Below are 14,395 nucleotides of genomic sequence, written 5' to 3'. Positions count from 1 at the left end.
GGTTTGGGACCACTGATATAACATGAACAATGGGTAACACAGAGGGAGATTGAGCACTTTCTATGTGTAAATGCATAATCACCAGAATTTAGAATGATTATTTTACATATGACCTGATAGGTCTAGAGTTATCTGTAAGTAAAATCAAGTCTGAAAACCACAAGGCATCTTCAAGCAAGAATATACACAAATCATTTTGAGGGCCGCTGAGCAGATGAAACATTACGGGGCGGGGCAGGTTTACAAAGGTTCATTGTGTTAAAATGAATTTCAGGCCACAGTCAGTCATACAATCAAAAGGAGATGATTGGCACTTTATTAGCATAGACTGTACTTTTACAAATTGCAGAAATAGTCAAGAAATGGAAGTATCCTAGTAGAGACTGATAGAGAATATATGGGCAACTGTGGGCATGATAACAGGATCAAATTCCACTTTCTGTAACAACACTCCCATGTCTACCTATCCCACTTATAACCATTCATGTTCATTCTTGCTTACTTAATCACATATAGAATGATACAAAGAATATTCAAAAGTGAGTCACTTTCAATGATTTCTATACCATATTATAGGTGTTCTCCTTAGGAAAAATATTTTCCTTAGCTCTTTAAAATGTAAAATATGTCATGTATATATAGAAAAGAGACAGCTCTGACCTTATTTCTAGAAATGCTTCAATACTAAGGCAGTTTTAAAATCAATTAACTACAAGTACTGCATGACTATACTTACACAACATTGTGAAAGAAATAGTTTAGCATATTCTGAGTACAGAACAGATTATGATTCCACTGGTCTTCATGAGTATAATTGATTTCCTTTCACTTGTATGCACATTCAAAATTCTTGTGAAACAAAAGATCTAATTCACCCTAGATAATTTGTGACGCTCAGCAGTCGCATGGAACCAATACTGAGCCCCTTCAGAGAGGCGTGAGGCGCTCATCCTCCATCAGAAAGACCTCATTAATGTGCCCTCCCTTTGTGTCCAGGGAATCGCAGGGGATGCCATTTTCAATGGTGATGGCGTTTTCACACTTATCTTCACTGTCATCCACTTCAGAGGGTCCTTTGTTCTTCCTAAAAGCACATAAAATGAGTGACTGGGATCTAGAAGGATGAATGGCTTCATGTACAAACACACAGAGAGAGGAAAGACATGAGGAACCTTAGGCTGATGAAATAATTGATCACATTGTATTTGTCCAGATACACGTCAAAGATCAAAGAGAGCTGATGAGGTGAACAGATGCCGGCCAGATAAGAAGTCTGTACGGGTGACAACACATGCTGATCAGAACAAGCGACCTGATTTGAAACACTAAAACAAATGTGAATATTCATGGCATATGAATGGATATATGTGGACCTGTGGCTGTCATCTTTACATACACACACATACATGAACATTCATAAGTACAAACTGTGTGAAGGAACATGAGGAAAATAAATGGTAAACTGGCAAGCTACGATTTTAGTTATATGTAAATAGACACCAAATTTTAAAAAGTAATAAATTCCTCTAACAAAATCTGCCAAATAATTGGTCTGTGAACAATGAGTAAAAATAAATTGAAGTGAAAATTAAATTGAAATGAGATATCAAGAAGCAAACCCGCCTCACTTTGTGGGAAGGAAGCCACTATTATAAATGTCAGCTATCACTCCTTGGCTTGACATATTACAGGAGTTGCTCCATTTGTTAAGCTGGGTTTCTGGAACTCAGAACACATCTTACTAATTACATGAAAACTCACAACTGTAATTCCAGGTCATGTCAAAAGAAAAAAAAAATCCTATGTGACCCAGTTTTTGAGCTTATCATTCTCAGACCTTTTGTAGACCCTGTCACCCCAGTTCAGTTGTAACCAAAACTTTAATATTTCCTTAAACTGTGGCAAGCTGGGATCTTGAATTCACAGGCTCTTCCAGTCTACTGTTGAAGACCAGGAAACGAGCCGATTATGCTTCATTTTGTAGAGGTGTGGAAGACGAAGAAGTTGGTACCTTCCAACAAGCAAAGGGAGAGCGTCCTACAGATGGTGGGGGCACCACTCTAAGGTTGCCCTTTTCAACCGTGAAGGGAGGCAAGAGGCTCCCAGGCCTGTCAAAGATTCTCTTATGCCAAGACTCTGGAAACCCCAAAGACACAGCCACTCGTGGACCACCTGGCTATGATGACAGGCACTGCTGGGGTGAACCGAAGGGGTGCTCATGGTTATGGAAGTCGCTTAGAAGTCTGGTCAGACTGGCAGGTGAGGAGGCAGTGAAGATGCCCCAGTGAGGGTGTAGGCAGAGTTTCCTATAAATCCTACATGAGTCATCAAGCATCACAAAAGATTGGGAAAAAACTAAAAAAAAAAAAAGGGGGGGCCAGGTGGCGGTGCACCCAGCTGAGTCACACGTTACCATCTGGGTTTGAGCCCTCGCTCCCCAGGAGGGACACTTCAGAAGCAGGGAAGCAGGTCTGCAAGTGTCTATCGTTTTCTCTCCCTCTCTATTCCCCCTCCCCTCTCAATTTCTCTGTCCTATCAAATAAAATAGGAAAAAAAAGAAAAAAATAGCCACTGGGAGTGGTGGATCTGTACAGCTGGGAAAAAAAACTGAGAAGGAAGATGCAAAGGTATATGGCTAAATTTCTTTCTTTTTTTAAATGTATTTATTCCCCCTTTTTATCGTTGTTGTAGTTATTGATGTGGTTGTTGTTGGATAGGACAGAGAGAAATGGAGAGAGGAGGGGAAGACAGAGAGGGGGAGAGAAAGATAGACACCTGCAGACCTGCTTCACCGCCTGTGAAGCGACTCCCCTGCAGGTGGGGAGCCGGGGTTTGAACCAGGATCCTTACGCTGTTCCCTGCGCATTGCGCCACGTGCGCTTAACCCGCTGCGCTAGCGCCTGACTCCCTGGCTAAGTTTCTTTAGAAGAATCTCTCAAACCAAAAGATTCAAGGGGAAATTGCTGTGGAAACTTATCAGTGGCAAATTAGGTACATATTGTTCTGTTGTGACCTTAGCTCCAGCCATACAGAATCTTGGCGTTGCCGGGTCACCGAGTGCTGTGTCAGTAACTTACAGGCCAGTGGACATGATAAGCCGCTCAAAGGTTATCTAACAGTAACACAGCCCTTTGTCACATTTCATAGTGTGGACTGTAATAAACTGATTCACTGCCTCTGCATTGCTCTTATTAAGAATAATAAAACTTAACTATCTTTCTGGATGATTCTGATCTGATTTGTTATAAATATGAACTCTTTTTCCTGAAAAATATAACTGAGTGTTAATGACATCCGCTGTTCCTGCTATGAGATAGTTCACAGAGAATATTTTTAAAAATGACTAAGATCTAGTGGGGGTTGTATTGTTATGTGGGAAACTGAGAAATGTTATGCATGAATGAACTATTGTATTTACTGTCGAATGTAAAACATCAATCTCCCAATAAATAAAGAAACATAAAAAATGACTAAAATCCCTGAAACTAGCTCTTAGGAGCCTTGCAATTTACCCTTATAAATCTAGAGAGGAGACGGGCATGGGAAGGGACAAAACCCTCAGGTGGCCAAGAGCTGGGGATAATGAGGAAAGGGATTTGCTCAAAATATAAGTGTGGCAGCTACAAGCAGAAAGAACGTTCCCTTCAAAAAAATAAATAAACATGTAAATAGGACTGAAAAGTCATGGCCCAAGAATAATCAGAAAAACAACAAAGAATAGAAAAACAGGATGGTAAAACTGATAGCTCAGCTGACAGAGCACATGCCTTACTATGTGTGAAGTCCAGGTTTAAACCCCAGCTCATGGGAACACCAGCAACAGCATTGGGGGGTCCATAGATGATGGAGCAGTGCTGAGGGGGCTCTTCTGTCTCTCTCCCACTAATTAAAGAGCGGACAGCTGTTCTGGAGCGCCTCCTCAGTGGGTCTCACACATGTACGAGGTCCTGGCTCCATACCTAGGCACTCCACAAGCAGACAAGTAGGCAGGACAGAAACACTGGTTGCAGGGCACATTATGATTATGATTATGTCCTCATAATCAGAAAGGGTGATTCTTGGGGGAAATATCAGGGTTACCGAAATGATTTCAGGGGACACTGCAACACAGTGACGCCAGTGGGTTTTGGGTTCAAGCCCATGTGGTTTTAAATACTGACTCCACAGCGTTTTAACCATGTGGCAATAGGCAGGTCATATTAACAATGATTATTGCAATTATCAGTGTGATATGGCAAAAGCCAGAGTAGGTGCTTCGTGCATCTCACTTCATTTTTGTTGCAATAATATGCCGATTTTCCCATTATCAACGCTTTTCCACTGAAGGCGCTGAGACTCAAGTATGGAGAACAATTTGCCCCTCAGAGTGGGACAATATTGGTGAAAGGAGTTTACCTAGACTTCTGTTTGCCCCAAGTGTCACTCAAAACGTACTAATTATGGGCATTTAAGAAAAACAAAGAAAAGCATTTACTAATATTTCTGACTTATTAACGCTTTCAATTGTAGACCATTTAATTACAATTTTCTAAGAATATGAAGTCACAGGATAAAGAAGCTGTGAGGTATAGATACAATGGAATGGAATGATACTCAAGTCTTTTTTTTTTTAAACCACAGCACTGCTTACTTTCAGTTTATGTTGATGTTGGGGATTGAACCTGGGGTGTCAGAGTCCTAGGCAATAAAAACTCTTTTTTGCTGGGGGCCGGGCAGCGCACCGGGTTAAGCGCACATGGCATGAAGCACAAGGAATGGTGTAAGGATCCTGGTTCGAGCCCCTGGCTCCCCACCTGCAGGGGTGTCACTTCACAAGTGGTGAAGCAGGTCTTCGGGTGTCTGTCTTTCTCTCCCCCTCTCTGTCTTCCCCTCCTCTCTCCATTTCTCTCTGTCCTATCCAACAACGACATCAATAACAACAACAACAACAAAATGGAAAAAAAAAATGGCCACAGGAGCATTGGATTCGTAGTGCAGGTATTGAGCCCCAGCAATAACCCTGGATGCAAAAAACAAAGTCTTTTTGCCAACCATTACGCTATCTCCCCAACCTTACTCAGTCACTATAAAAGATGAAATCACGCCTTTTTGGATAAAATGGTTGGAACTCCAGGTGATTGTGCTAAATAAGACAGGAAGTGAAAGAAAATTACCAGATGGTTTCACTCATATGTGGAACATATAAAACAAAAGCAAAGGAGCTTTAAAAAAATCAAATAATTCTTAGACTCTGAAACTATGGTGATTACCAGAGGGGGAAGGGAGGCTGAGAGGAGGGGGAGGGGATAGAGGGTCTTTCTGATAGTGAGATGGCACTGCAACATTAGTGATGAGCGCAGTGAGTCTTGTACACATACTGAGGTGTGAAGCTACACCCCAGGAATTTTGTAGTAAATGTAAACTAATGTTAAGTCAACCCCAGTGGGAAATAGTCTGAAGACTCATCAGAATGTTAGAAATGACTCAGAAATTCCTCTACTGGGGATCTATCCAAAGACTGCAAACCTATGCCCATAGCAGCACAATTCATTGTAGCCCAAACTTGGCAGCAACCCAGAAGCCCAACAGATGAGTGGCTTAAAAAATTATGGTAGGTATAGGTGTAGCTATAGATAGATATACAGTGGAATACTATTGAGCTGTTGAAAAATGATGGATTCATCTCCTTTGCCATATCTTGGGCAGACCTCCAAGGTATCATGCTGAGCGATATAAGCTAGAAAAAGAACAAATACCAGATGATCTCACTTATAGGCAGACATTGGTAAGAAAGGACAGTAAGGGAAACACGAGATGAAACTTGGACTGGGCATGGCGTACTGCACCAAAGCAAAGGACTCTGGGAATGGAGGGGACGGGATGGAAGAGGTGCACTGGGGTCCTAGGGGGAGATGAGGGAAAGGGATTTTCGTTGTGGGAGAGAGTGTCTTGCAGACACCTATCATGAGAGGTTATACCGATTTGTCAACAACAGTACTGTAAACCACTCGTCTCCCCAATAAAGTGAAAAATAATCAATTAAAAAAGAGAATTGAAGCTGCAATTTAAGAAAATGTTGACTGAGTTCCACCCCCTCGGATGAAAGGAAGGATTTGTACAAACCCAAATGCACTTCTGATTATTACTGACCTTAAGGCAATAGAAATATAACCCAGGATGAGCCATATTAATTTACTAATGACTCTGATGACCAGGAGCATCAGCCAGAGCTCTGTCCTGACTCCCTGACCTGGGCTTGTCGCCAGTCTCCTTGTAGTGAAGAACCACCTGTCTTTTCGGTACCACCGCTCTAATCACAGAATGGATGGGCAATAAAGAACTGTGCTGTTTTTTTTAATATTTATTTATTTATTTATTCCCTTTTGTTGACCTGTTGTTTTATTGTTATAGTTATTACTGTTGTTGTTACTGATATCGTCATTGTTGGATAGGACAGAGAGAAATGGAGAGAGGAGGGAAAGACAGACAGGGGGAGAGAAAGATAGACACCCACAGACCTGCTTCACCACCTGTGAAGCGACTCTCCTGCAGGTGGGAAGCCGGGGGCTTGAACTGGGATCCCTACGCCAGTCCTTGCGCTTTGCACCACATGCACTTAACCCACTGTGCTAGCGCTCGACTCCCAAGCTATGCTATTGGTAACCCCTAGGGGCCTAGACTTCCGAAGAGGTGGTTCGAGAGCCTCATTACGGTTCCTTCCTAAGATCTTTGCATTAGAATAGTCTACTTAGACCCTGAAGTCTGAAACTGTACTGGATCTGTTTCTTTTTCCCCTCTGTGGTGCAGGGGTCTCACATATGTCCAATTCCACAGTTCCCAGGTCTCTCTTTTCACTTCAGATAGAGACAGAGCAAGGAAGAGACATCACAACACTAGAGTTCCCCCACCATTGTCCATTGGAGCACACACATGGTGTTGGGGAGTTTCAACAAATGTGTGCCCTGCTGAGTGAGTTATCTTCCAGCCACAGTGAACCTCCTTTTATAGCATTTGCAAAGTGCCAGGCTGCAGAGAATTAGGACTTTGTAACTGTTGTTACACGGAGATGTTAGTGAGTCGCATTGCTGTAACACCTTCTAGGGTCTAAGGCATGTGTGTATTCTCGGAAGTTTGCCATCACATCATTAGAACTATTTAAGAAAATACATTATCCTCATTTTCCAGATGTGAGCTGTTCAAAGTCACTTCCTAATAAAGGTTAGAGCCTGAAAGCAACAGTGCTCTTTTTACTGAAACACACTGCTTACTGATGTATAGCCCTATAGATACTGTAATATAGATGCATAATAGCTGCAGACACACATGCACTAACTTCCTGACCCTTACCATGATCACAACACCACCGTGACAACCATCACTGGCATCATTCACCTACCGTCCATGATCAAGCGGACTATAGAGAATTGGGCTCGAACTGGCCAAACATCTGGTACACGCATTAAAGTGCGGTATCCATAGTTCATTTTACTTTCCTTCCCACAGACCCAGCTCCCTAATGGCTATAAACAATGATAAACATGTCCAACATTTTTCTCCTACAAGAAATGTCTTATTTCTACAAACTGCTATTCTCAACCAGGTGGCAGCAGAGAGGCAACACTGCATTATTTCACAAGGAGGTGGCAGCTGCAGCGGTGTGTTGAAGCTCATACAGATTTCAAGGGCTGACTTAAGCATGCAAAAATTTCAGACTTAATAAAAAAAAAGCAAATGCTCCAAACTGCTACCTCTATTTTACTTTTTAAGAGAGAACTGGTTAGTTATTTCACTAATGCTGTAACCAGTAGAGCTAATAGGATCATTTGCCTTTTCAAGTAGGTATTCATAAAATTTCAAGCAATGAACTATTTGGACTGGAAAATTTTACAGTATAACAGCAATATCTGCATTGGAAAGATCCTTTCCCAGTATTCCTTAATCACAGAAACTGGTTAACCTGATCTTGAACAGTACTAATTGGTTTTTTTTTAGTGCACATCACACCCTAGATATTTTTTCTCATCCAGTCCTCATGGAAGCACTGTGAGATACCATCTCCCTATTCCAGATGGAGAAACAGACCCATGGAGAATAGATAACTTGACTGAGTTAATTTAGCTAAAGGGGTAAAGTCTTGTAAGTCATGGCTTTTCCAACAACCCTATAGTTTGAGCTCCAGTGAATGCCTATTTCCACCTGGTGACTCTGAATAATCAATGTAAGGTTGCTGACACAGTCAACAGAATTGGTTGTTTGACTTCAGAGTCAGTCGAAGGTCTAAGTGCGCATGTCTTTGATGATATGGTAATCTTCACCATCAGAGAAGAGTGGCGACTTGGACAACTTCATGGTTCCTCATCCTCTTCTAAGTTTAAGGTTTTACACCACATCGATCATATTCCTAGTTAGCTCATGCAGGGATTGGTCTGTTCAACATTTATCTTCCTCATGACTAAAGGAGTTGGGGGCAACTCCTAGTTTACCCATGATTAGAAGGGTTCTCACCACAACAATCAGAGTTCTCTCCCCATTACTGATTAGAACCTTTCTTCATCTCTGAAGTAACACTTTGCCCGAGACAAACCCTTCCTGGCTTGTAACAAACCTAAAACATAACAAATCAATTTATCTTCAAAAAGTTATCGTAATTGTCCTGGTTGTATTTGCTAATTATTGATGCTCTCCAGGTTTACACAAGAGATTTGTCCATCTGTTTTCCTAGTTTGAACACAAAATGAATTTGAGAAGGCAAGGTTGTGACAACAGACTCACTTCTCCTGGGCAACAGATTATGATGCTACACACCCAATTATTATATTACAGCAGAATCTGCTCAGAGGGAAAGAGATAGCTGATCCTAACACAAACTAACTGAAAGACCAGCAACTGGCAGGATAATAAAATAATAGTAATAGCTAACACTTATTGAACGCTCAGAGTGCTCCAGGAACCACTCTAAGCACATCGCTGTATTAACCCTTTGATTCCTAGTTAATTATTTCTAGTTACCCAGCTTGACTCTTGCACCACCAACCAGATTCTCCAGAGGTTGTTTTCACTGACTCACTCACTGCCTGTGTTTCCTGAGATTCATGCAATTAATGGATTAGATTCAAGAGCAGAATCAAGGTGATAAATCCTTTGAATCTAAGCAGTCTATCTCCAGAGTCCATTCTTCTGACGCCTATACTATATCATACTAATGAGAAAATTGGAAACCTAGGAGATTAACTTATGAGGCTTAAAATCATTAGAAGCCAGAGAATCACGGCATTTTAGGTATTCAAGTATTGTAAGAGTATTCCTTTAATTTTCCTTTTCTTTTCTCCCTTCCTCCCCTCCCCTCCCCTCCCCTCCCCTCCCCTCCCCTTCCCTTCCCTTCCCTTCCCTTCCCTTCCCTTTCCTTGCCTTGCCTTTCTGGATCAGTGCTCAGTTTTTGGCTTATGGTGGTGCTGGGAACTGAACCTGAGACCCATGGTATCTCAGGCACAAAAATCTTTTTGTATAACTGTTACACTAACCCAGCCCTTTAGAGTATATTTCTTAATGTTCTAACAAATATCTTGTATATGTCATGCCAAGATCAAGAAAATCCAAATTGATTCATCTTTTCATCTTTTTTTTTTTAGTTTAATTTTGGGGATCAGTTGTAAAGCAGTTTATGTCACAGCATTTCCCTAACCATTTGTGAAAAAAATATTACAAAGCCCAAGACAGAAATGATTACTTTCTGCTAGAAACCAAGATAAAATAAATGAAAGGGGGGTTGGGTGCTAGCGCAGCCGGTTAAGTGCATGTGGCACAAAGCATAAGGACCGGCTGTAAGGATCCAGTATGAGCCCCCGGCTCCCCACCTTCAGGGGAGTCTCTTCACAGGTGGTGAAGCAAAAATGCAGGTGTCTATATTTCTCTCCCTCTGTCTTCCCCTCCTCACTATATTTCTCTCTGTCCTATCCAACAATGAACAACATCAACAACAATAATAATAACTACAACAACAAGGGTAACAAAAAAGGGGGGTGGGAATGGCCTCCAGGAGCAGTGGATTCATAGTGCAGGCACTGAGCCCCAGCAAGAACCCTGGAGGCAAAATAAAATAAAATAAAATAAAATAATAAATGAAAAGTTGTAAAACTTAGGCAGAACATCCAGCTGAACACATATTTGATCAAACAAACTCCACATGTGCTATGTGGCACTAGTCCTTTCGAAACCATGCCCTTTTGATTTCCACTTAAAAGAATTCTTTAGCATCAGAAGGGAAAGTTTAGAAACTTCAAAGTGTCTGGTAAAGGCTTGAGAACTCTCTCCATTTCCCCTTTGGATTAGAGATACTCATAAACAAAGTTACTTTCTCCATTTACCATGCTGAGAAACCCTGTCTTCTCTCTTCCCACCCCACTAGTTTGGTAACTTTCCCACTGCTTTGAAATTTTGATCTTGCAGTAAAAGCAATTAATTTAGACATCAACATTTGCAAATACCTTGCAGCACACAGGTTAAAAAAAACAACTTGGAGGTTGTGGAGCATTTATATATAAAAAGCAAAACTGGAAGCTCTCAAACTAAGTGAATTACAATAATCTGGATATTCATTTCCTTCAGATTCTAATTTAGTTGGTCCATGGTAGAGTTAAGGAATCCACATTTTAAAGAAAAGTGTTCAGGGTGGTTCTGATGCAGGGAGCTAACACAAAGACCACTTTGAGAAGCATGATTCAATATAGTAACCTAGACATTAAAAGGATGAGTGGGCATCAGAGGGAGGGAAATATAAAACAGTGCAAAATGGCATGGGACAAGATGATGGTGGTCTGCAGATGCTGATCAAGAAGAGGTGGGCTCAGGTAAAGGGCGTGGGGAGAACTGTGGAACTCCCAGTGTTTGAGGACAGATGACTTTCCCAAAAAAGTCTTTTCAGCTCTGCGTCAAACTTATACAACCAAATAATAGGTATTAAGTTCAACTTCACATATGAAACATTCATGTGGTGTAGAAATGGGAAGAGGTAGTAGCAATGGGAAAAACCACAGCTAAGTAATAAACATTAGACTCTAAAAAGTATCTAGAAACAAGTGATACTTTGAAAGACACCAAAGTTGTCAAAGTTTCAGATTTAAGGAATTATCTTCACTTAGGGTAAATCTTCATTTGTTTTCCTAGTCTTGAAGAAATAGGGAAATGAGCTTGAAACCAGTTCCTTTAAATCTCTTACCTTCTGCGTTGGCGAACTCCTGACACAATCAGTAGTATGACTGCAATTGTAACGATGCAAAATACCACACCAAAGGTAATAATCCAGACAGGCACAGATGGGTCAGTGGGTGGCGCAAGAGTAGTAGGGATCTTTAAAAATTCCAGAGTCTGGTCATTCAAAAGAAAGGCATTGTTGATCCGGTTTCTATTCATTCTGAAACACAGTGACAAGTCAAAACAAACAAACCCAGAAATAAATATATTAGGAATAAAAGCAATATCCCTAGCTTTCCATTACAATGATTGCTAGAAACATTACCCCCACCCCCACCACCCCACCACCAGTAGCAAACACCAGGTTAACTGGGAAGTTTAATGAATGCAATTTTCCTTTGGGTCAATTGCAGTGCTGGATGCCAGAGAGACGCCTGCCTGTATCCTACTGCCCTCTATTGTTGAAATGTCCTAGAAGCAACCAGAAGGCTTGAGCTTTGAGCACTGCCCACCATGTTGGATAAAAGTACGTAAGTTTCAGTTGTGCCACAATGTATGTTTCCTAAAAGGCAGTATCTGGACCAAAATGAGAGGACTCTCACATGGATTGTATGAATACAATAGCTCAGAAAGATAAAATCATGTCAAAAGTGGGTGAGAGGGGTTAGCAAGATAGCTCACCTTGGGGGGAGGGGGAACACCTGCTTTGCCATGTACACAATCCAGGTTCAAGTCCCCAGTACACATGGGAGGTACTAGGGTAACAGAGGAAGAAGCTATGGTGCTGGAGAGAGGGGGGGTATGGGGGGAGAGGTGTGCATTTCTTTGTCTCTATCTGAAAAAGGCAGTCTGGAACAGTGCCACTCTAGTGAAAACAAACAAACAAACAAACAAAAAAGCCCTTAGGTCCATGACTGTTCAACAATTTGTTTGGCCTTGTATGTTAACTCTTTTTTCAGCCACCAGGTTCCAATGCCAGCATGACGCCGACCAGACTTCCCTGGACAGAGGGTCCCACCAATGTGTCCTGGAGCTCCGCTTCCCCAGAGACCCGCCCTACTAGGGAAAGAGAGAGGCAGACTGGGAGTATGGACCGACCAGTCAACGCCCATGTTCAGCGGGGAAGCAATGACAGAAGCCAGACCTTCCACCTTCTGCATCCCACAATGAGCTTGGGTCCATGCTCCCAGAGGGTTAAAAAATAGGAAAGCTATCAGGGGAGGGGATGAGATACAGAGATCTGGTGGTGGGAACTGTGTGAAGTTGTACCCCTCTTATCCTATGGTTTTGTTAATGTCTCCTTTTTTAAATAAATAAATAAATAAATAAGAGGATGAGAGGAAGCAGGCAGTGTTGAGCATGCTTTCACAATGCATAAACACTGAGGGTCAAGCCCTAGGTCCCCACCTGCAGAGGGAAAGCTTAGCAAGCAGTAAAGCAGTGCTGCAGGTGTTTCTTCCTCCTTCTCTATCTACTCCTCCCCTCTCAATTTCTGCCTCTAACCAATAAATAAATAGTGGATGGGAAACATGAGAGGGGTGTTTTCAAATATATCAATTTAGGCCTGAGAGATTGCTCAATGGTAGAACACAGGACTTGCAGATGTGAGGGCCCAAGTTCTATTCCCAGCATTAAACATGCCAGAACTGAGTAGTTCTCTCTCTCTCTCTCTCTCTCTCTCTCTCTCCCTCCCACCCTCTCTCTCTTTCCCTCTCTCTCTCTCTCTCTCTCTCTCTCACACACACACACACAAATAAGAATTAAATATATTTAATTCCACAAATATCATCTTGTTGTTAATAGAGCAAGCATTTGCTGAAAACACACTAAGTATACCAAATACTGTGATGAGTGCTAGAGATAGAAAATGAAGCAAAACCACCAAGGAGTACAAGGTCTGGAAGAAGGATAGCCCCGTATTTCCACCATCAGATTATAGTGGCAAATATCCCATGCAAGAGGCAGATGTGGGCAGAACAGCGACATAGCAGAGGAGTGAGCACTTCATAGCAGAAGTTCAGGGCTTCTTTCCCCCTAAGAAATCAACATCTGACATGAATTTTGAAGGAGACATGGGGCTTTTTTGCCATATAGGGTTTCTTTAGAGCAAGTGTGTAGTGGGCACAGGAATGGACACATGGCATAGTGTGCTTTGTTCAATAAACTGCAACAAGTCCCACAGGAAGAAAGCAAATTTGATAGTAACAACAGTTAGGGAGGGGTTGGTAGCAAAGATTTATTTGGAAGTGGAATTTGAAAGCTAAGTGAGGCAACTTCTTAGAGAGATTTGGGGTCTTTGCTAGAAGGCAAGCTGACTTCTACCTCTAGAGTAGCACTAGAAAGCAGAAACATCAGGTGAGCCTCATATGGGACTTGGAATTTTCTAGGAACTATATTAAAAAGAGTAAAAAGATGCAGTTGAAGAGGGTAGAGAATAGGGAAGCTTCCAACGGAGGGGATGGGATATGGAACTCTGGTGGTAGGAATCATATGGAAGTGTACCCCTCTTATCCTACAATCTTGTTAATCCTTATTAAATCACTAATTTAAAAAGCTCCCAAAAGAGACACAGGTACATGTATAATAATATACTTTTGTCTACTATATGCAAGAAAGGAGAATTTCAGGGGGGGGCCAGACGGTGGCGTACCTGGTTAAGTGCACACACTACAGTGCACAAGGACCTGGGTGCAAGCCCCTGGTCCCCACCTGCATGGGGGAAGCTTCACAAGTGGTGAATCAGGGCTGCAGATTTCTCTCTGTCTCTCCTCTCCTCTCCTCTCAATTTCTCTCTGTCTCTATCCAATAAGAAATAAATAAAATTTTAAAAAATGTTTAAAAGTTTTTTTAAAAAGGAGAATTTCAGGAGTCTGGCTGTAGCGCAGCGGGTTAAGCGCAGGTGGCGCAAAGCACAAGGACCGGCATAAGGATCCCGGTTCGAACCCCGGCTCCCCACCTGCAGGGGAGTCGCTTCACAGGCGGTGAAGCAGGTCTGCAGGTGTCTAGCTTTCTCTCTCCTCTCTGTCTTCCCCTCCTCTCTCCAGTTCTCTCTGTCCTATCCAACAACAACAACAATAATAACTACAACAATAAAACAACAAGGGCAACAAAAGGGAATAAATAAATTAAATAAATATTTTTTAAAAAAAGGAGAATTTCAACATATAATAAGCACTGAGTTAGTTCATGCTTTATTTTGCACTGTCTTTGAGATTTGGCATGTGCT

General features: G+C 41.8%; 1 protein-coding gene across 1 annotated transcript in view; it reads right to left on the bottom strand.

The window, feature by feature from the left end:
• Positions 1–288: 288 nt before the first annotated feature.
• Positions 289–14,395, bottom strand: part of CLTRN (collectrin, amino acid transport regulator) — a 40,427-nt gene continuing 26,320 nt past the window's right edge. Inside the window, exons 5-6 of the mRNA XM_007538618.3 lie at positions 11,195–11,389; positions 289–1,084 (exon numbers count right to left, since the gene is read on the bottom strand). Of these exons, the coding sequence (XP_007538680.1) occupies positions 928–1,084; positions 11,195–11,389 (352 nt within the window). The 3' untranslated portion in view covers positions 289–927. The remainder of the gene's footprint in view (positions 1,085–11,194; positions 11,390–14,395) is intronic.

Source organism: Erinaceus europaeus, chromosome X (assembly GCF_950295315.1).
Source record: "Erinaceus europaeus chromosome X, mEriEur2.1, whole genome shotgun sequence".
Classification (NCBI taxonomy): Eukaryota; Metazoa; Chordata; class Mammalia; order Eulipotyphla; family Erinaceidae; genus Erinaceus; species Erinaceus europaeus.
This window is presented reverse-complemented; position numbering and strand designations above follow the sequence as displayed.